This window comes from Babylonia areolata, chromosome 1 (assembly GCF_041734735.1).
Source record: "Babylonia areolata isolate BAREFJ2019XMU chromosome 1, ASM4173473v1, whole genome shotgun sequence".
NCBI lineage: Eukaryota > Metazoa > Mollusca > Gastropoda > Neogastropoda > Buccinidae > Babylonia > Babylonia areolata.
The window spans coordinates 7,248,330-7,270,630 of record NC_134876.1 but is presented as its reverse complement, the minus strand read 5'-3'; the positions used below and the strand labels follow the sequence as shown (position 1 = coordinate 7,270,630).

General features: G+C 40.5%; 1 protein-coding gene across 1 annotated transcript; it reads right to left on the bottom strand.

The window, feature by feature from the left end:
• Nucleotides 1-1,841: 1,841 nt before the first annotated feature.
• LOC143301082 (actin-related protein 3-A) lies at nucleotides 1,842-17,402 on the bottom strand. The gene is made up of 10 exons (XM_076615133.1): nucleotides 17,250-17,402; nucleotides 15,265-15,445; nucleotides 14,775-14,885; nucleotides 13,747-13,842; nucleotides 13,134-13,241; nucleotides 11,323-11,466; nucleotides 10,427-10,693; nucleotides 9,714-9,839; nucleotides 6,249-6,332; nucleotides 1,842-5,689 (listed from the first exon to the last, which is right to left on the bottom strand). Exons 1-10 carry the CDS (start codon nucleotides 17,291-17,293, stop codon nucleotides 5,594-5,596), a joined length of 1,257 nt encoding a protein of 418 aa, XP_076471248.1. The 5' UTR covers nucleotides 17,294-17,402; the 3' UTR covers nucleotides 1,842-5,593.
• Between the last annotated feature and the right edge of the window lie 4,899 nt (nucleotides 17,403-22,301).

Below are 22,301 nucleotides of genomic sequence, written 5' to 3'. Positions count from 1 at the left end.
GGGTTTGGTTTAACTCCTCAACATATGTCTTTTTTTCATCTAAGTTTCTTTGATCGCTCTGTTGTATGAAGTGTTTGAGCAGGGCGGGTCCTTTTTCTTCATTTGTCTTAAGCTTGGTTCCATCAGTATCTAACATGTCTGGGGTTATTACATTTGTATAAATAGTCAGATCTCAGTCATTCATCATTTTATGAAGCTGAAAGCTAGTAACTTTTCCTTCCTACCCTGTACTTTCATGCCTTCCCCACAGAAAATAATGTTGGCCAAAAACCAAAACAATTACCAAAAAAGATAATGTTTAAAGCAACAATTCATTGTCTTGTTAATTTTGCACTTGATCAACATGCAGACCCCAAACTTTCAATTCACTGACTATCACAGTATATCAGTTTCACTTGCCAAAGTTTAAACTTGAATTCTATTTGCTGGTTTCTTCTGTTGTATCTTGTGATGGTCTTTTTCATGAAGATATATCATGTCCTGTTGACAACTTATTCTTTAACTGCCTCAATCAACTGTAGTGGGCTTCTAGGATGTTCAAATTCCCTGAAGTAATAATTTTCTTTTTATGCATACTAATAATAAAGTTAAGGACCACCCCTGGTTTTCAACCTCCTTCCGTTATTGTCAAACTGGGTGTAAGTTAGACAAATCAGGGTCACAAGTCTGAATATCTTAATAACACTGCTCTGCCCCAAGGTGATTTACTGATGTTCAAGCTGGCAGTCCAAGGGGTTCCAAAACTTTAAAATTCACACTGGCAATCGTGTCTCCATCTGATGCCATCTTTGCTGATAAACAAGAGAAACTTAATCCGAAACTGTGTGATACATCTTAAAGCAGCGCCTTGTGTTTAATGTTTACCAGTAGTTCTGCTAGATTTGGTGTAACAGCATGGAAATCAGGGCTGAAACAGCACTGCGCTCATGACAATGTCTTCCTTCTGTGTTCAAAAGCTGCAACTCCCATGTTCACTCATATGTACGATTGTTTTTACTCTGCCTTTTATACTCGTATTTTTATAAAGCCATACTGTTTTTGGTTGTGTGTATGCTGGGTATGTTTATGAAGGACTATGACTCTCAAACTAGGAGGCAAAATTGCACTGGCTCTTAGTGCTGCAGCCTTGTGGGCTAGTTGGCCTTTGGGAACCATCCCAACGCTGACTGTCCTAAAACCCTCTTGGCTGAGAGAGTGGGGATATACTTGGACAAGACACTCCACTATAATCAAATTCTAGCCCAAATAGTCGGAACAGCAGTTGCCTCCTCTGCTGTTCTGATGGTCACAGTTGGACACGACTGACTATCATATATATATATATATATGTTTTCATAACCCACCAAATGCTGACATGAATCAAGGGATCTTTTATGTGTTTGTTTGGTCTGCTTTCTGAATATATGTATAAAGGGGATTGAGGCACAAGCAGATCTGGACATATATTGACCTCCAAAATAGGAAAAAATCCACCCTTAGACTGCCAGGTGTTGACACTGGGGCTAAACCTGAGACCATCAGAATGAAAGTCCAGTGCTCCATGGAAAACAGCTGACTACAGCATCAGCCAGGCAAACACTCAGATCATACAAAAAAACAAAAGCACTCAAAAACCACTTGGTCCCATCTGAATGGTTTATCTTAGGCATACATACAATGGATCACTTACAAGCATCAAACTGTCTGTTTCAAGATGAAGACAGAATCAGCAAGCAGACAATAAATTTGCCTCTTTATTTTCTAACATATATGACACTATTGTGATAATATGTTAAAACATGTTTTACTGTTGGAAAAACAAAACACACGTAAGCATGCAATTGCGTGTTTTTATGTTACGCGTGTGTGTGTGTGTGTGTGTGTGTGTGTGTGTGTGAGGGGAGGGGTTGGGGGTGTAGAGATGGTAGAGAAGAGAGAGGGGATTGAGTGTATGTAAATACTGTGCATGCTTGAGGAAACACCTTAGAATAAAAATCAACCAAACTTCACAAAATCATTCACTCTTTTTTAGCAAAATCATTTAAAAACAAAACAAAAGACACATGTTCATCAACATGAGTTTACATACTTTACATTCCCATAATCAGTTTAACAATATTGTTATCATTAAGATTATACAGGAATATGGTATGAATACAATGAATCTAAAAGTGTACTTAATGTAACAGCATAAATATACTTGAAGTGAACCTGTACATTGTTCATGACCTTTCACACACTCTAACCACCACTGGAAACACACATCAAACCAAGCAAGGCAAAATACACAGACACTGTGGTCCTGATGTTCTACAGAATGCTGTAAACATTGTGACGGCTATGACATGTATGTGAATGAGCTCATAGGAGGGGGCGAAAACAAGCACAAGTCAGAAAGAAAAAACAACAACAAAAACCAAAACTTAACAAAACCCCCCAAAAGGAAAAGTACACCTGAGAGTACAGCAATCCCAAGAGTAAGCGGCTTCCTCCTAACTTCACAACTGACAGACTTTGGCAGCTGACAAGAAACAAGACCATTACACAGGCACAAACAGAAAAAAGAAACTGTTGTAACATTTATCTTGTTTCCCGCATCATTTACTCTTACGTACAGAGACCCCCCACACATTCATCACCCTGTCCATCCCACAACAGTAGCTACATGTAAATCTAGAAGTTTTCTCCAAGTGTAATACTTTCACCTGACAACAATTTTATCACAAAACTCTCTGATCTTCATCATGACAATATCAATAAGTTCAGTTTAGATGAAAGAGAGGCTCAAGTTTACAACAAGACGCATTGCTCGAATGTGTGAAGCAATACTAACTTCTAGGACTTTTCTCCCTTGTATCTGACCACAATGTATGTCTGTCTGCAAAAGCAAACCGGTCACTAATTTCTCAACTGCGACTCCAATATTACATATATATGGCTGCATCCTATACAAATATGGCTGTACTCTCCATCAGTTTAACTCTCTCCATACGAACGGCGAAAGAGCTGACGTTAACAGTGTTTCTCCCCAATTACCATCATCAAAATATTGCAAGGGGAAGGCTATTATACTGAAGAGGTGAATGTTGACAAAGAATACCACAATTCTGACGACGGAAGCTAAAGGTTGGATCATTCAGACACCCACTGGACATCCGAAGGGTCTGTGCAGAGGAGAAGAGAAGACTGGCCGTACTGAGTGAGTTAAACAGACATCACATATTCATTCATCATTGTTTCATTCCTTATTTCAAAAACAAGTGATCCTGTAAAAATGATATTTGTGGATATGAATATTTTATTAGTTAATGTGGAAACTGTTAGCAAGAGTGTGAGCAAATATTCACAACCCAATATTGCCCGCTTTAAAGAAAAGAAAAGAAAACTATATATCTGCTTTGAAAAGTCTCCCACTTCATGTATGCCAAGGAAATAAGAGATAATGCACCATTTTGAAAGATACAGCACAAAACTTCTTTTTATGCTTTTATATGGAAACTTATCAGGTGCCTATATCATTATTTCAAAATAAAAGTAAAATAAAAATGATAAATGCATGACAAGATATTACAAATATTGAAAAAGACTGCTTAGCAAAGTTTACACTTTTACCATTGCTATTTGGGATTTGAAATTTGGTCAGCAAGGACTGCCCAATTTGGTGGTATTCACATCATAGTAGCTATATCCACACCTACAACTACTGTGATTTCTATAGTTTAAAAAAAGAAAAGAAAAAAAAAGGACCCCACCCAAAAACAACAAATCAGCGGAATATCTAACAGGAAAATAGGTAGATGGTTTGCAACGAACCCAGTGCAACAACATAAGACTCCAAAACCAGTGTACACATCAATAAACTGAATAAAGCATGAGTGGTTTATATGACTTACAGCAATTCTGATGACAATATTTCCCAAGGAAAAGATAACTGCAATCCACTCAGATTTTGTCTAAATCCTGTTGTTTAGTCAGGCATATGATTCTCACACTGTTTTCTATTCTTAATTACAAATCTAAGCAGGTATAATATAGTACATCATGTTTTCATGAGCATATGAAGAGGTTAGATTTAAAAAACACACAAACCCCTTAACTATTAGCCACTTGTGTCATCAGCCATATACATGATTTCATGATGTGGCAAGTTAAATGATGAAACGACTTTTCAATAGAATAAATAAATGATTGAAAGAAAGACTTCTTACTGGGCTGGTTAAATGATGAAAATGACTTCTTACTGGATTCGTTACTGTATGACTTCTAGCTGTTGATCTAATGTATAAGACGGATAACCCTGGCTGATTAAAAGGGCAAGTAATAATGAGAGAGAGAGAGAGAGAGAGAGAGAGAGAGAGAGAGAGAGAGAGGGATAGAGAGAGAGATAGAGAGATAGATAGATAGATAGAGAGAGAGAGAGAGAGAGAGAGAGAGAGAGAGAGAGGAGAAACAAGGGCAATGTCTTTTATGTTAGAAGAGACAGATAGGGATGGGATAACTTATAACCCAACACAAGAGACTGTACTGATAAAAATTAGAAACTGTTTACTAAATTCACTAGTCTATTGATCCAAAGTGTGATATCATGATAAATAACACAACTACAAACTGTTTATCAAATCGACTAATTTAATGACCCAGAGTGTAGTAAAAAGGGAAAAGGGAAAATGCAGGCTGCAAAGAATGAGTTAATTTTTTTTGCTGTTGCTGTATCCACGTGACAAGTATTTCTTGAAATAAAAAACCCACAAAAAAGGCATGATAAAAATGATAACATGGGGTTAGGTCTGCTGACTATTTGCTGCACACCTAACAACAACAACAACAAAAACCCCACCAAAGGAACACTTAAAAAAAAACATCCAGCATAACCCAGAAGTAGTTCTGTTGGCTGCAAAGCAATGCCCATAGTAAAAGTGTACAAAATGCTAAAATTCTCCATACACACACACACACACAAATCAAAACAAACAACAAAACCCCCCACTAACTTGCCCTTCGCTAAAAATCTCCACATATACAAAAACCAAATCAAAACAAAACAAACAAAAAAACCCACTACCTTGCTCTTGGATTGAAAGTTAACCATCCATTGCCCACACAACAGATGTCAGTACCCCACCAGAGTCACAAAAGTATGTTACAATAAACAAACATACATATAAAAATTTCATGGAAGATTTGTGTGGAAAACATATCACCAATCATTCTGAAAAAAAAAAAAAAAAAAAAAAAAGTTTAAAAGAACTGGAAGGAAAAACAACCCCAGAAATCTAGACTGTGAAGATTATATATCATCATAGAACACAAGACACTTTCATTCACAAACTTACACTCTCAGTTCATCTCTCTTAGACAAGATTTTCAAGAGCAGGAAGTGGGAGACTGGGGGTTAGGCGAAGAAATGGAATTGGCAGTCACCATTCATTCATCTTTTATCCCCCCTCACTTTCTTTTTCTTTTTTTTAACTTGTGGAAAACACACCAGATGCATACTTTTTTTTTCTCTTAAGGCCTGGTGCACTGTGTTTCATCCAGCACAACTTCCTTCCCCTAATAGCCAGTGATGCATACAGCGTTCATGAAGAAGCAGTTGCCATGGGAAACAGTGGACCTAAGCCATGGTGCCAAAGACAGGGTTGTGGCGACATATACTGGGCCCGTGCTCATCGTAATCAGCTTTCGTGTGGCATACTTGATAGAACTCCGGCTGCCAACATTGAAATAAAATGAACAGATGAGTCTTCCATCTTAATGTTTGTAAGCCAGTTAGGTGGATAGAATGAATTTGCTGGAATTACAATGGACTTAAAATATATATGTGTGTGTGTGTGTGTGTGTGTGTGTGTGTGTGTGTGTGTATGTATGCGCATGTGTGTATGCGTGTGTGTGTGAAGCATATCAATCACAAGAGAAATGAAATTACTGTAATATATCAGAAAAGAATAAGAAGACTATTTCTTTGGAAAAATGAAGAAAAAGAAATGCATCTTCTCCCCACATTTGCTTCAATTCTCACTAGACCCAATGTTTCCCAGAACTTCTTATGGGCTAGTCCTGCTTACACTTGGCACAATCCAACAATTACCCATATAAATGTTCTATATAAAGCCTATAAGTCTGACTTTTCATTCCAATGTATAGTACCATATGCTCAAAATGCTTTACACCTCTCACAGTCATATCATCACATAAAAAAAAAAAAAATTACGACACTGGCAGTGAACTGTTTCTGCTCAATGCAGCAAATCTCAATCTAATTCACTCACCGTGGATGCCAGCATACTGCCTCCAAACCACACGGCATAGCGTTGCATGTGGTGAGTGATCACCTGCACCTCAATGGGCTTGGGCTGAAACATGAGACATTACAAATACGATTATTATCATCACTGTTACTCTCTATAGCACCTATCTTTGGTCAGGCCAAAGTCTTAAGTGCTTTATAGAATCATTTGCACAATAAACTGCCTACAGCCAACTGACAGCTGCATTAAGGCATTCATCATTTGTTTCCTTGGGTGTGAACAAGATGCGAAGAGAAAAGGCAAGAGAAGAAGGGAGAGAAGACAGACAGGGGGAACAGGCATGAGATTGGGAAATTGTGATTGAGTCTGAAAGGTGGGGGTCTGGGGGCCGCAGAAGGCCCCCAGTGGGGGCCCGTGGGGCAACGCCCCTGGTGGGGGTCTGGTGGTAAAGCCCCCTGAAGCTGAAGGTTTTTCTCAATTTCAAACCCTAAAATCTGCACTTGCGGGCCACCAATGCTGCTGAGGTATTCCAACCCACAGAAGACAAGACAAAAAATCAGTCCAATTCTTCCTAAACTGAAGTGTTTTTGCTTCCAAACATGTAAAGTGAGCCTTGGGGGCATGATTTTCAAAATCGTGTGTGTGTGTGTGTGTGGTTTCAATGCAACTGTCTGTGTGTATGTGAGAAAGAGAGACAGACAGACAAAGAGATTTAGAATAGGGGTCGGGCGGGACATGGGAGGAAAGAGTTAAAGTTCATGTATGTGCACTGCTTTAAATACAACTCTCTGTGTGTTAAACTCTTTGTGTGAGTGAGTGAGTGAGTGTAAGTGTGTGTGTGTGTGTGTGTGTGTGTGTGTGTTTTCAAGGAAAATGTTCTTAGCACACAAGTTTACACTGTACCAATATAAATGACCATCTGGTCTCTTCAGCTGTTGTCTCTGTTCCACAAACATGCATGTGTATTGGTTGAGGAAAGAAAGTGGGAAGTGGAATGATTGGAGGGAGGAGGGGGTGGGTCTGTGACTGGTTATATCACTTTCAGCAGTCAAGGATTCTCAGCTAGAGCTAGTGGTCAGTGTCTTGGCTCAATGCCAAAATTGCCAGTCATTGACAGTGGTTTCATACCCCCCCCCCTCCTACCCTCCCTTCCCTCAGCACTGGTAGGAGACTCAAGAGAGAGGGGAGGGGTACCTCAGCAAATCATGAAAGTGAAGTCTGCAGGAGGGGGGGGGGGGTTGGGGAGTGATTTTTTTCTCTCTGAAATCAACTGCTCTTCCGCTGAAAATAGCGGATCCGCGGAGAGTTCTCCAGCATGGACACAGTCTGTGTGTGTGTGTGTGTGTGTGTGTGTGTGTGTGTGTTCAGGGGAGAAAGAAAGAAAGAGAGAGAGAGAGAGAGACAGCAAGCGAGCGCAAGTGCGCACGCGCATGTGTATGTGTGGTTTCAATTCAACTGTGTGTAAACAAGAGAGAGAGGGAGGAAGACAGAATGTGTATGCACTGCTTTCAAATTCAATAGATCTCTCTCTCCGCGTGTTTTCAATACAACTGTGTGTGTATATGCAAAAGAGAGAGAGACAGAAAGAGGTAGAGAGGGACAAAGAGACACAGAGAGAGGGGGGAAGGTGGGAGGAAAAAGTACAAGTCTGTATGTGTGCATATATGTGCATTATTTTAAATACAATTCTCTGTGTGTGTGTGTGTGTGTGTGTCTGTTTTCAATCTCCGTGTGTGTGTGTGTGTGCTTGAAAGAGAGAGAGTGTGTGTGTGCGCGCGCATGTGCGTATTATTAAGCTCTGTGCGAGCGCTCATAATATTATGTGTGCACATGTGCAAGTGTGAAGGAGAGAGAGAGGTAAATAAAAAACAGAGTATGTGTATATGTGAATGCATTCATGTGGTTTTTACAAAGTGTGTGTGTGTGTGTGTGTGTGTGTGTGTGTGTGTGTGTGCATGCGCAATTCAATTCAGCTCTGTGTCTGTGCGTGTGTGTGTAACCGCTTTGGTAATCTGGCCTGCTATAGGTCTCAAATCTAAATACACTGACTCTTGCCATGAACTGTCTGTACAGAAAAAGCCCTTGACATCAATAAGTTGCTACAAAGTTTCTGTTTCAATCCCAATCCAGTGGCAAACATTGGCAGCTTTTGCTGAAGGGGATGGAGATTGCAGCACTGGTGTATCTGTGCGTGCTCTGTGCGTGCCCTGTTTTTTTGTTTTGTTTTGTTTGTGTGTGTGTGTGTGTGTGTGTGTGTGTGTGTGTGTGTGTGTGTGTGTGTGTGTGTGTGTGTGTGTGTGTGTGTGTGTGTGTGTGTGTGTGTGTGTGTGTGTGTGTGTGATTGACCACATGTGTGTGCATGTGGGTGCGTGCGTGCTTTTCACAGTGCATTAGGAAACTTTCGGACTTCGATTTTGGTGCTCTGACAAGTCAATGGATCGCGTCTCAAGGGGTCAGCAAACGACGCTTTCGAAAGAGCATTCTGTTTTCATTTTTGACAGATCATTGGTAAACGATATAGAACGGCCCATCGGCTTTTTCTTTCTTTCTTTTTTCTTCAAGAAAACGGACGCTCCATTTTTTAATGCAAATGCGAAAACAGATTTCTGTGCCTAGACTGAAGAGCTACACCCATACAATCTGACACCAGTCACACTTGGCCTTGCCCGCGGTGTCAATTTTGTGAATGGAGTCGCCTACCCGTCAAGTTATTTTTTTATTATTCACTTCGGTTATCAAGATCTCATCATGCCAGACTCAGTTCCACTTATTATTCACTCCTTTATAAATCTCTGCTGCAAAAATCCTCTAATCCTTTGTGAGTTTTCTCATTTTGTCAATGACTGAAGACGATCGGTGAAATCAGGTATCTTTGCAAGTCGTGAAGCCCGCGAGCGAGTTTTGTAATCCGAACCGAACACGGATAAGCTGAATGACGACAGAGGAGCAACGGAACACTTATTCTAAATTGGTTCGCTTATCCAAACATCCTTTAACATGGGGTATTTTAGCAAATGCTGTGGGTCTGTCTTGTCGATCGGTCGAACAACGTTCGTGCAACCTTCGTGGATTGGAAAAAAAAACCTCCCCCCCCCCCCCCCCCCCCCTCCGATTTTCTCAACGGATTTACATGAATCTCAAAAATGCCATCTGGAGCCAATTTTCGGTCGGAAATCCGACTACAGTTGGAAAAATCTCATGCCTGTTCCTTGAAGCCAGAAAACCGTGCTGCACAGAATGTCCCCTTTCCTTCCTGAAGCCCGGAAATTTGGTTCAAGCGGTAAGCACTTTGAACTTCCCACCAGTCGTGTCATCTATCCTTGACCGGGTCACTTGCGGGGCAGAGTTTATGAGTGGAATGGATGCCAGACACCCTAGGCCGTGGGAAAGTGGGCGCCGCTACAGTTCTTGCCGATGTGCTGTGTGAACACACGGACACAGTTAGAACACACACATGCGCGCACACACACACACACATCTGCTCACCTTGATACGACCTTGACTGAGTTCTTCACTGGCTTTCAGCCTGGCATCTACCACTCTCTTCACATCACGCTGAACCTTGCGCCCAAAGTCACGGAACATAGTGGATCCACCCGACAGCACAATGTTCTAGAAAAAAAAAAAAAGTTAAGTGGAGAGCCAGCACAATCTGTGGTAAAAGTAGAAAAGCTGCAAATGAACTGCAAAATATCCCTCAAACAGACAAGCCAGTCTAAAAAAGTCAGTTGAAAAAAAGAAAGAAAAAAAAGAGATCAATCTTGGATCCAGTGTGGTTCATGATTTTACAGTCCTGTGAAATCTGTTGAGAAATCCTTGACAGACCTTTGATCATCAAAGTACCTTTTATAAAGGCTTTGAACCATCCCCTCTCACCCCTTCAGGCCCTCCCCCCTCTGAAAAAAACCAACCTGAGCCTAACTTCTCTTTGAACCTGACCAAGATACTTTACACTCACAGCCAAGCAAACTGTATGTACCCCTTTCATATTTTCTTTCTTTTCCTCCTTGTAAAGGGTTCTTCACATCAGGGGAAACAAATTATATATGACCAACCAAGCACAAAATCTTGTGCTCCAGTAGTAAATCAATCAAGATTGAAACAAACCCCCCCCAAAAAAAAAAAAAAAAAAAAAAAAAAAAGAAAGAAAGAAAAAAAAAATCACACCAACACATACACACAAAACAACAGGTATCCACCTTGTAGAGCCCTCTGCGGACGTCAATGGGGCAGTTCTGGATGACCTCGTCCACAACCTCCGAGATAGGCATGGTGAAGTCAGGGTTGGAGAACTCTGGGTGGAAGAAGATTTCTGGCCCCAGGAAACGCTCATAGCCAACGTCCACGCTGAATATTTGCTTGTTGATTGAGTTGACTCCCTCATATTTCTTCAGCCACTTGCCCGGGTCCGTGTCATACTTAGCAAACTCTTTGGCCACATCAGGACACACATAGCTGAAGCGTTCCTGAAATTAAAAAAAACAAAAACAAAAACACCACAAATTAAAAAGCAACTGACTTGATTTGGGTCACTAACTGGCAGAAAGAACACACCAATGCTGACTACTTAAATTAGAAGTATGCTTCAATTTTGCATGTTTGACTTTGTATTAAAAAAACCATCTTAAACACCAAGTTTTTATCTTCCTCAGCCAAACAGCCAAGCGCTCCTGCCTCTCCAAAAAATCTAGTCAAAAGACTAAACAGGATTCTAATCAAGGTCATACTATGCAACGATAGATACCACTAAGTCTAAAAGCTATGTTTGCTGATTGCTTTCAGAGATATCTGTTTGACACTGCTGTTTTCACAGATGCCTGATATTGCCCACTCCCACAAGGCCCTTGGAAACGGAGACACATTCTGGTGACAATGACAGCAGTGCTGTCAACATCATTTTAAAGCACCTCCTAACGAAGAAGGCATAAACTTACCACTCATTTCAAATGCAGGCAAAGCAGTATACATACATATGTACTGAAGACTGTCTTGAATTGTTAAAATCAATTTCATGTCATACACGCACACACCAACCCTGACCTCCACAAGACAAGAAAATCCAACACAGTCACACAGCAACATCCAGACCCTTCACCTTGATAGCTTTAGCAGTTTCCAAGGACTGTTCTGGAGGAATGCCAACTTCCCGCTCTCGAAGCAGTTGCTGAATGAAGTATGTGATGTCTCTTCCAGCGATGGGTATATGCTTTATACAGCTTCCGATGACATATCCTTCCGCCTAAAAGTAAAGTCAACATTGAAAGTTAATTGATCCATGATGCTTCTAAGTTCATAATATCCCTTTGTCTAAAAAAACAAATAAAAACAAAACAAAACAAACAAACCCACATCCTTTAACCCATTCAACCCTGGGGAGTTTAAAGCCTAAGTAGGCTTCCATGCCATCCTGATGTGGAAAAATACAGAAAATACCGTATCACATTTCTTCCGTATTACATGTGGACAAATCCAGAACTACTGTAGAAGTTAGTTCCTGTTCCTTGTAGTTTATACATGTGCAGGAATGTGAAAACTTTTAATTACTGTACAGTTTGGTCTATAAGCCGCGACTTTTTACTCCAGCTTCAACCTCTGCGTCATATACAATGAGCGGCTTATTTGAAGATTTTAACGATCCCGGGAGTGTCACGTTCTCGTCTATTCTTAGCTGCCCTTCAACTCATCAAAATCATGATTTCTGTCCATGAATTTTTGGATGAGCTTCAGGATAGTGTGCTAACTGTTCACGTTTTATAAATCAAATCCGCACACATTAAAGCCTTTAGATCAGCATTCAGTTCTACTCTGCTCAAGCGTACACCCTCATCATGCCGAAAACGCGACGTTATGCCTATGATGCAGCCTTCAAATTGAAGGCGATCGACCTAGCAGACGACAGTGCAAGTGACGAACCAGCAGCGACCTCCACCTTCATGTTCATGAAGTGAAAGCGAGGCTGAAGTCAGTGACAAGATGGCAGAGGAAGCTGACACTGAAGACGAAGATTTCAATGGATTCAGCGAGCAGGATGACGTTGAATAAATTTGACTATCCCTAAATTATGGATCTTATTTTCGTTGTGTTTATTTATTTATTTTTTTTGTGGCACAAGCAGTATTTTCGCTTGCTTTTCTTTGTGTTGTTCCCACTTGTGTTTATTTCATAACCTACAGTATTGACAGCTTTTCTGTAGTATCAGTATGTGTTCCGGTACCTGAAATAAGTGCGGCTAATAAGCCAGTGCAGCTTATGTATGTATAAAGTTCAATTTTTTCCAAATTTTAGTGGGTGCAGCTTATATACCAGTACGCTCAATAGACCGAACTTTACAGTAGATGAATTTTGATGCCAGAGCAATGTTCTGGCGCAACTCAATGAATCAGGAAAAAACAACATGTGTCATACTTCTACATTGCAATCCATAACGTACATCTTCCAATCATGGACGCTTTGAACAACATTTAATACTTTTGTTCAACGATTTTGAGTGCATGCATATGTATATTTGTGTACCTATCAGTGGATTTCTTTTATAGATTTTTGCCAGAGGACAACACTCTCATTGCCAAGGGGTCTTTTTTTAGTGCGTCAAGCGAATGCTGCACACAGGACCTTGGTTTATCATCTTACCAGAATAACTAGATGCTCAGTATAATTTTCCTGTAAAACTTGCGAGAAAGGGCCACAGTGGAAATTGAACCCACACCCTCAAGGACTCTGTACTTGCAGGTGAGCATCCCAACCATTCTGCCACTTTCCTCCTACACCATTCGGCCACCTTCCACCCTCAGCTACAATATCAATTACAGTCTACTTGTGAATAATGCTTGTTAGGAGGACTTTGAAAAGCCGATAAAGCAGTCTTCAGCATAACTAGGTCCTAGCAGTCACATTAGCAATGCTCACCACAGGGATAACATGAGTGACACCATCTCCGGAATCAATGACAGTTCCAGTCAAAGTTCTCTCTCCTGCCTGTCTGGATGTCCAGGAGGCAGCTAAGGCCAGCACAGCCTGAAAGATGAAAGGCAGAAATTAAAAGAAATTATGAAAAATAAATTAAAGAGAGAGAGAGAGAGAGAGAGAGAGAGAGAGAGAGAGAGAGAGAGAATCTGAAGTTTAAACATAAATTTAAACACACTTTTAGATATGTATTAAAGAAACAAAATGGAATGTTCTGTGCATGTGTGTGTGTGTGTGTACATCTGCATGCATATGCATTCTGTTAATGCTTCAATGACAGACAAACTGACAATATTTGCACACAACAAACTGACACTACTTGCATACAAAACACACAGATACATTTTTATTTAAGAAATCATTTCACTTCTAATCTAACATATCTTTTTTCTTTCAATGATGCCAATATACATATCAAAACATATTTGTGCTACAGTCATATCTTGAATAAATGTTCCATTTAGAAATCAAACACACATGAAAACTGTCATGAAGTTTTTTTTCATATAAAAAAAACAACAACATATTAATCTATTATTGGTAACAAACAACTGACCTGAACAGCAATGTAGAGACCAGGCACATTGAAAGATTCAAACATAATTTCTGCTGTGTACTCTCGGTTCTCTGGTGTGTTGAGTGGAGGCTCCGTCTGTGTAACAGCCAAAGTTTCATGTTTTTCTTTTAGCATTCATGAACCACTCAAACTCTCCCACAGAAAACAGTACAGATACTATACCTTCAACATGTACACAGTCATGCTAAAATTGCTTTAAAAATTACTTTGGCAGTAGATCAAATGAAGTCAAACCTCCATGTTTGCTTCACACAATGCATACAGCTACAAGAACAACTTTCCGCACTAACGGCCCCCCCCTTTTTTTTTTTTTTGTTATTTCTTTTAATGGCACAACCAAAGACTGTAAGAGTAGCATTAATATTGTGAACACAACTAAAACTGACATCTCAACACCAAATGTCGGGCGCAACAGCTGAGTGGTTAAAGCATTGGACTTGGAATGTGAGGATCCCGGGTTTAAGTCTCCGTAACAGCACTTGGTGGGTAAAGGATGGAGATTTTCCCAATCACCCGGGTCAACATATGTACAGACCTGCTTGTGCTTGAACCTCCTTTGTGTGTATATACACGCAGAAGATCAAATACACACATTAAAGATACTGAAATCCATGTCATAGTGGGTTATGGAAACAAGAACATACCCAGCATGCACACCTCCCGAGTATGATTGCCAGGATAAATAAACAAAATGGCTATACACATAAAACGTCTGTCTGAGTGAGTATGTGTGCATGCCTGAAATCCTATTAAATGACACAGGAAACAAATGATGAGCGCCCAATGTCAGTCAGCTCTACCCAGGTGGGCAGCATGTTGTGCAAATGACCCTGTACTTGTAAAGCGCTTAGAGCTTGGTCTCTGACCGAGGATAGGTGCTATATAAGAATCCGTATCATTCATTCATCTATAGTCACTCATTTCACATATGCAAACACAAAATCATCACATTCAAGAAACACAAAGAGGACAGACAGAGAACACTGAAAAGTACCACTGAAGCCTACCAACAGAAAGTAGTGGTCCTCTGGCTCTGCTCTCAAGTACTTGAAGATGACTTGCTCGTAAAACCTTTCCATCAAGTCCCAGTCCTCAATGATGCCATGGCGGATAGGCCACTGTCAACACCACTTGGTAGTTTACATCATCATTTTTAATAGGTCAACAAAATAGAAAACATTGCAACAAATCCACTCACATTACATGTGTGTGTGTGTGTGTGTGTGTGTGTGTGTGTGTGTGTGTGTGTGTGTGTGTGTGTGTGTGTGTGTGTGTGTGTGTGTGTGTGTGTGTGTGTGTGTGTGTGTGCAAACATTTTCCCATCTGACTAAATCACAACTGCTTCAAACATGTGTTCTGACTTCTGTATTACACACATCTTTCATGTCCATTAGGACACACACATATACGCACACACACTCAATACTCACAAAACCATATAATATACCAAATTCTTTCTCACTATCAATTAGTAATTACCAACAAACACCCACACACCTTGACAGCATATGAAGGTGCATTCAAGGCTTCATCACCGATGTAGAAGTCAAGATCTTCCACTCCCTTGCCCAGTCGTCTGATGGCCTGGTCCCCAACACTGGCAGCTTCTTTGATAGCAATGGCTGATGGCAAGATGAACTGAGGTTCTGTGTTTCCTGCATACCCCATTTTGGTGTACCTGACACACATACACAAAGGGCCCAACTTCAGATACATATATTTTACAGAACTCTTCAAATAAAAATTATGTGCTTGTGTAGGTTTTTAGATGATTTTTCTCTTGTTTATAAAGCATAGGAACTTGGCTGTTGAAGATGAAGAACTGCTTTTTCCATGAGCCAGAGAAATAAAATTAGCCTACTAGGTCAAAACAGCTGCTAGATGCTCTTACGACTTTGTAGTAAAATTGCACTCACTGTTGCATGGTAACAGCATACTGGCCTAGACTTAAACAGTATTGATAAATAAAGAAAAAGGATGCAGAGAGTGAGATAAATTTATTTCTTTTCAACTTTCTTTTTGACTTAAAACGAGAGATGAATTTTATCATTTCATTTTTATTTGACATTGTCATTTAGTTTGGAAACATTTTAATCATTCTGAGAAATGTAAAAATAATTTGTGCAAAGTCTAAATTCCAAAGCTATTGGATAACAGGAGGACAAATCTGTGAGTAACCAACTGTGCTGTCCTGTCGTTCATGTGTCCCTGAGGTACTACTTACTTGTACACAACTTGTCTCCTGCCTCCCCATCCATATGTGAGCTCTCTTCTTTTTCTTTTCTTTTGTTTTGTTCTTGCTGTCCCAGTATTAACAGTCTAAGGACACCTGTCAAGAGCCAGGCTGCCTGACATGCCTTTCCATGAGGAAACAAACCAGAAGACTCCCTGCACTGCTGCCTGGATTGACATGGAGCCAAGTCCTGATTCAATGACAGTTTAAATTCAAAGTAGAATACAGGATTTTAGAAGCCTAATAAAGCCCATTACTGACAGCAATGACTGCTTGCTGCAGAACAAGACAAAACATTCGTTACTACTGTTCATTTTTCTTTCAAAGTTAAAGCACGTTTGTGCTTTGAAACTTAGTGTAACTATAGTGTTAACTCATTAAGCCCTGCACCTGAGGATTGCTCTGGCTTCAAATTTTGTATCATTAAAAATGGTTTTCATGTTCCTACATAGGCATAAACTGTAAGGAAGGGGAATTAACTTCTACAGTACTTTTGGATATGTCCACATGTAATCTGAAGGAAAAACAGTATACTGTCTGCAGTTTTTCAGCACCAATATGGCATGAAAGCCTGCCAAGGCAGTAGACTCCCCAGGGTTGAAAACATTAAGTTACTGTATTTCCTTTAAATTTTCTAAGTGACTATTCTTTTCATTTTTCTAAGTGATTATTTGTCAGAATAAACTGTCTGCACTAAAAGTTCATAACTTTAATCTGTCTGATTTGGAAATTTTGCATACTGATGCTTAAGTGGAAATAATCTGGTTTTCAAGGACTGTGCCTCATAAACATGTATAGTTTTAATGTGCATTTTCAATATGTCAACTTATGTCTTTCCCGAAATGCATCCAAATCTACGTGTTCAAGATTTCGTATTTCATAAGTGTACTCCCACTGCTGGTCCGCCCCCAAGTCCAACGGATCAAAGTGACTAACACGGAAGTCTCGAATCATAGATCACTTTACTTCCGGCGATAGCCGTTTCAAAGAAAATCAACGGTTTTCAATTGAAGTTGTCAAAACGCAGGGATGAGTGGGGACAAAACCCACTATATTTGCTTTCCATGTAACATGGTCTGATGCATCCATACATATGGTATAGGACTTTCAGAATGAGAAACATACATCTCTCAGATAACATTTTGTTCACCACACGACACACTCGAGCAGAAGAACACACCCCTTGCAACTTGCAGCTTCTGATCAAACACACGTCAGTCTTACTTGATTAGCAAACTAGTATGCTTACCCAGTACCGGTGTCAACGACCACAGCTGGAAGTCTGTTCGCCATTGTGCTTGCTAAATGCTGTCAACAAAAAAACGAAAAACAAACAAAACTTCAACTGGTGTTGAAGCAGAAAGTCAGGGACCGGCTCTCCAACACGGGAGTAAAGAGGAAGTCACTATTACCTCAATCCCACAGATCCGGACAGAACTTCACGAAATTGTATATGCATACAATACAGATGAAAAATATCTGTGTTTAAAAATTCTGGATAATTTTTGAAAGCCTCGGCACAAATCCTAATGCTATAATTGCGACCTTTTTCTTTAGTGAGAAAGAATACATTTAAAATTCTATTGTAACTGAGGTAGGTGAGTCATCAGGAAGGGAGGCTAACGATGACTAAAGTTACTAAATCAAGAAGTAGTGTCCCTTGCCTTATCCCGTTCTGCGTTGGGGTGTTCCAGACGTTCAGGAGAATAATAATGTCTGTCTGCAGCGATATGACGTCTATAAAATAATCTAAACATGGCATCCTTCATTGTGTATGATCTATTGCTCTTGCTCTTTTGTATTTTGGACGTTGGCTAAAACACACACATAAACTGCGGACCAACCCCCAATTTCCCTGATGCTTTCACAATAAACATGAAAAAAGAAAAACAACAAAAAAAAAAAAAAAAAAAAAAAAAAAAAAAAAAGAAGAAGAAAAAAAAAGGTAACTCATTAACGCAGACAGTCGCCTTATTATTGTTTTTTTTTTTTTTTTTGTCCTTTCTGGGTCTCACTGGCCTCGTGTAAGCTCCGACACAATTTAGTGTCCAGTGCAGAATGTGTGAACAAAAAAGCAACAGTTTCTTACAAGATGTGAACCCAAGACAGTGAAGGCTACTGATGTTCCACCTCTGGGGGCAGCTGAAAACGATCAGTTGGATCTGAATAAAAAGTTATGCCTGTCTACGACTGAAATTTTCAGTTTCAAAATTTCCTGTGTGCATCTTTCAATTACTACTTTCAATGTTCTGTCTGTCTTAAACATTTATTTGGGTTTTTGCATTTATTTCCATATCATATCAAAGAAAAAACAAACAAACAAACGAACAAACGAACGACCTGACTTTTGTCAAGTCTTCAAAGACAGAATAAATGGTTTTCCGCCCCTCCCGCCCCCATCCCTCTGTAATTCTGTTGTCAAAACATCAAACGATGTTATTCACTTGTTTACTGAGTCACATGATAAATTGAGTGGCTCTTCTGTGCGTTTGACGGCTGAATGTGAACTCACAGTAAACAATAATTCAATCATTTGCCTTCCATGTATCTTTCCCTTCACCATATTTGAACGTATTTACTTTTTGTCGTATTATTCTATATAATTTTGATATTAATGTTTTACACTGACAAACCTAGATTAGGCTCTCATCAAGTACTGATCAGCGCGATGGGTTTATGTGAAAGTCAGTCATTTGCCACTTTTTCAGTCTTTTCAAGTTCTTCTTTCTTAATAAGGCAGATGTAGTGTAGCGTATACATCAGTTCATGATGAATCTGTTCTGATTCCCCAGTCCTTGAAACTGAAACTGAAACGGCTGTTCATTTCAGGAAACTCACTATCTCACATGATACGAGGGTCATTCAATAAATAAGGTGAATTTTTCGGTATAAGGACTTCTAATACAGATAGAAGCTTACTTTTTTTTGTTTTTTTTTGTGTTTTACTTCTTTTTCACATGGATTTAATTTGTTTTGCAGATTAAAAAAAACTTTGAGAGTTTTGGCGATTAACAAAGATGGCCGACCAAGAAGCATGCTCCAGGATTGAACAGCGGTCAGTTATCAAGTTTTTGGTTGCTGAAGGGTGCAAACCAGTTGAAATTCATAGGAGAATGTCAACTGTGTATGGTGCCACATGTTTCAGCCGAAAAAAATGTCTACAAGTGGGCTAAATTGTTTAAACAAGGACGGAGCAGTGTTGAGGATGAAGACAGGCCTGGAAGGCCTGGAGCGACTGGCTGAGACATCAGTCCAAAGATTTTTACGCTGAGGGAATACGGAAGCTTGTGCACAGATGGGAAAAGTGTGTGACAGTGCTGGGAGACTACGTTGAAAAAAAGAAAGAAAAAAAAGTAAGCTTCTATCTGTATTAGAAGTCCTTATACCGAAAAATTCACCTTATTTATTGAATGACCCTCGTACAAAGTCAAAGTGAAATGTACCCCCCCCCCTCTCACTCTCTCTCTCTCGCACCTCACTGTGACAACATCTATATATAGCCTATATACCAATGTAATCACGTTTCCTCTGGTAAAGAAGATTCCTCCCATGTAGTTATTGTTATGTGTATCTCCGACTACTGATCACTGATCACTGAGTATATTGATGTATCCGTACTGGCAATAATATGTATTACACATATATCATGTGTGTGTGTGTGTGTGTGTGTGTGTGTGTGTGTGTGTGTGTGTGTGTGTGTCAGTGTGTGTCATTGTGTCCGGTCCGACTGTGTCTACCTTTTTATGTTCTCTTTTTTTTTCTTCCTGTCTATTCTATTACAAACAACGTTATGCCATTATTTAGATATTGTGTAATGTAGACATCTTCAGGATATAGTGTTAACAAAAGCGCGTCAGTGGTTATCTATTATCCTCGGAAATAAGAATGTTGTTTTGTCTTCTGTCTGTCTGTCTGTCTGTCTGTGTGTCTGCCTGTCCGGCTGTCTGTCTGTCTGCCTGACTGCCTGTCTATCAGCCTGTCTCAGTGTTAGTCTTGCTTTTATCTAATCACTAAATTAGGCTCTGCCTCGGTCATCTGTTACAGGCTCAGCATTGGTGAATATTCATAGACCGATCTACTTTTATGGCACGAGACATGACAGTCGATCAGTCAAATGTGACGGGTTATACTGATGATAAATTGTGGACAGCGGGTGACAGGATGCGTGTGTATGTCTGATGAATCAGTGTGTGTGTGTGTGTGTGTGTGTGTGTGTGTGTGTGTGTGTGTGTGTGTGTGTGTGTGTGTGTGCACGCGATCTTTTGCTTCAGTTTGCTAACAGGTGTGTGTGTGTGTGTGTGTGTGTGTGTGTGTGTGTGTGTGTGTGTGTGTGCACGCGATCTTTTGCTTCAGTTTGCTAACAGGTGTGTGTGTGTGTGTGTGTGTGTGTGTGTGTGTGTGTGTGTGTGTCAGTGCACGCAATTTCAGTTTTGATCTGCTAACAGGTGTTTGCCGTATATTTACTTCAGAAGGCAAATTCTTATCTTTTTGAATTTAAAAAAAAAAATTCAAGCATCGGTTGAAGGAAATAATGTTTGCGTACTACTGAAAAAGAAAAAAAATACTAATTTTATTCTCTGTGAAACGTGAGCGCATGCGCTCGTGTGGGGAGTGTGAGGCGCCAGTGTGTGCACATGTGTGGATGCATGTTTTTGGTGTTTTAACAGATGTTTACAGAACTCCCCCTGGCTGAGGCCCACCTAATTTTGTCAAGTGTCAAATACATTTTCTTAATATCCCCAGAGAGAGAGAGAGAGATGGGCGGGGAGAGGGAGGGGGGAAGAGAGAGAGAGAGAGAGAGGGGCGGAGAGGGGGGAAGAGAGAGAGAGAGAGAGAGAGAGAGAGAGAGAGGGGCGGGGAGAGGGGGGAAGAGAGAGAGAGAGAGAGAGGGGCGGAGAGGGGGGGAAGAGAGAGAGAGAGAGAGAGAGAGGCGGGAAGGGGAGGAAAGAGAGAGAGAGAGAGAGAGAGAGAGAGAGGGGCGGGGAGAGGGAGGGGGGAAGAGAGAGAGATAGAGAGAGAGAGAGAGAGAGGGGCGGAGAGAGGGGGGAAGAGAGAGAGAGAGATAGAGAGAGAGGGGGGCGGGGAGGGGGGAGGAAGGAGGGAGGGAGGGAGAGAGAGAGAGAGAGAGAGAGAGAGAGAGAGAGAGAGAGAGAGAGATAGAAATCGTTCTATGTTCTCCAGTCCTCTGTCTTTCCACTCTCCTCGGATCTCTTTTGCACCCTCTACACCATTGAAATATTGAACACTTCGTACTTTCCAAGTTCAAAAGCCACAAACAGGATTTTAGAGATGTGCAGGCTTTAATTTAGCCGGAACGCCATGCCGTTCATTTTTGTCCACTGATGCGTATGTGTCATATACGCTAGACTTCACTTTGGTCTCTCCAGTAGAACACTAACGCAGTTACAAGCACTTTTCACAAAAAAAAAGAAAAAAAAAAGAGAAAGAAAGAAAGAAAAGAAAAGAAAAGAAAAAAAAAGAAAAGGAATAAAACAAAAAAACCAAACCCCAAAACAAAAACAAACATCGTTTGCACAAAATGGGACACGTCCAGCACGAGATGCTATCTTAGCGGCCCCAGGGGTTTTAAGTAGGAGAGGGCGATTCAATTTGTTAGCCTGTGCTTTTTTTTTTTTTTGCTTTGCTTTTCTTAAAAATTTTTTTTTCTTTCAATCACGAGGGATGGAGAGGGAGTTGGAGGCGGAGAGGGTTGGGGGGCTGTCTGAGGCACCATTAGGCAATGGAAGCGTGATTGCATGGAATGTGACATGAAAACTGTGACCGCTGGCGACAAGAGGCGCGGGAACTTTCACGGGGGAAGTAGTGGAGGCGTGGAAGAGAAGGAGAAGGAGGGGAGGTGTGTCAGTGTGTGTGTGTTGGGGACGGGGGGAGGGGGGGGGGGGGTGGGGGTGAGGAGGTTGGGGGGGAGGCGGGGGGAGGTTGTATGTGAGGCTTGCATGGCAACAAGCAGAGACAGCGCCTTTTACGGTTTTCGTGTTTAAAAAAAAAGTTTTATTATTATTTTTTTTTTCAGTAAAACATTAAACATGAAGTAATACCAGTGACCAGAGAAACTGGTCTTCTATAACGTCAATCCGCACACACACACACACACACACACACACACACACACACACACACACACACACACACAGAGGTACAACATTAACCAGAGTTTCAATCGGATTTATATAAAATTACCAGTTGAACATAATCCAAGTTCACTAGAAAATACTGAGCAAACATCGAAGCTCTAAGGAACCCGCCAAGTGAAAATATACATGTAAAACCCATCACAATA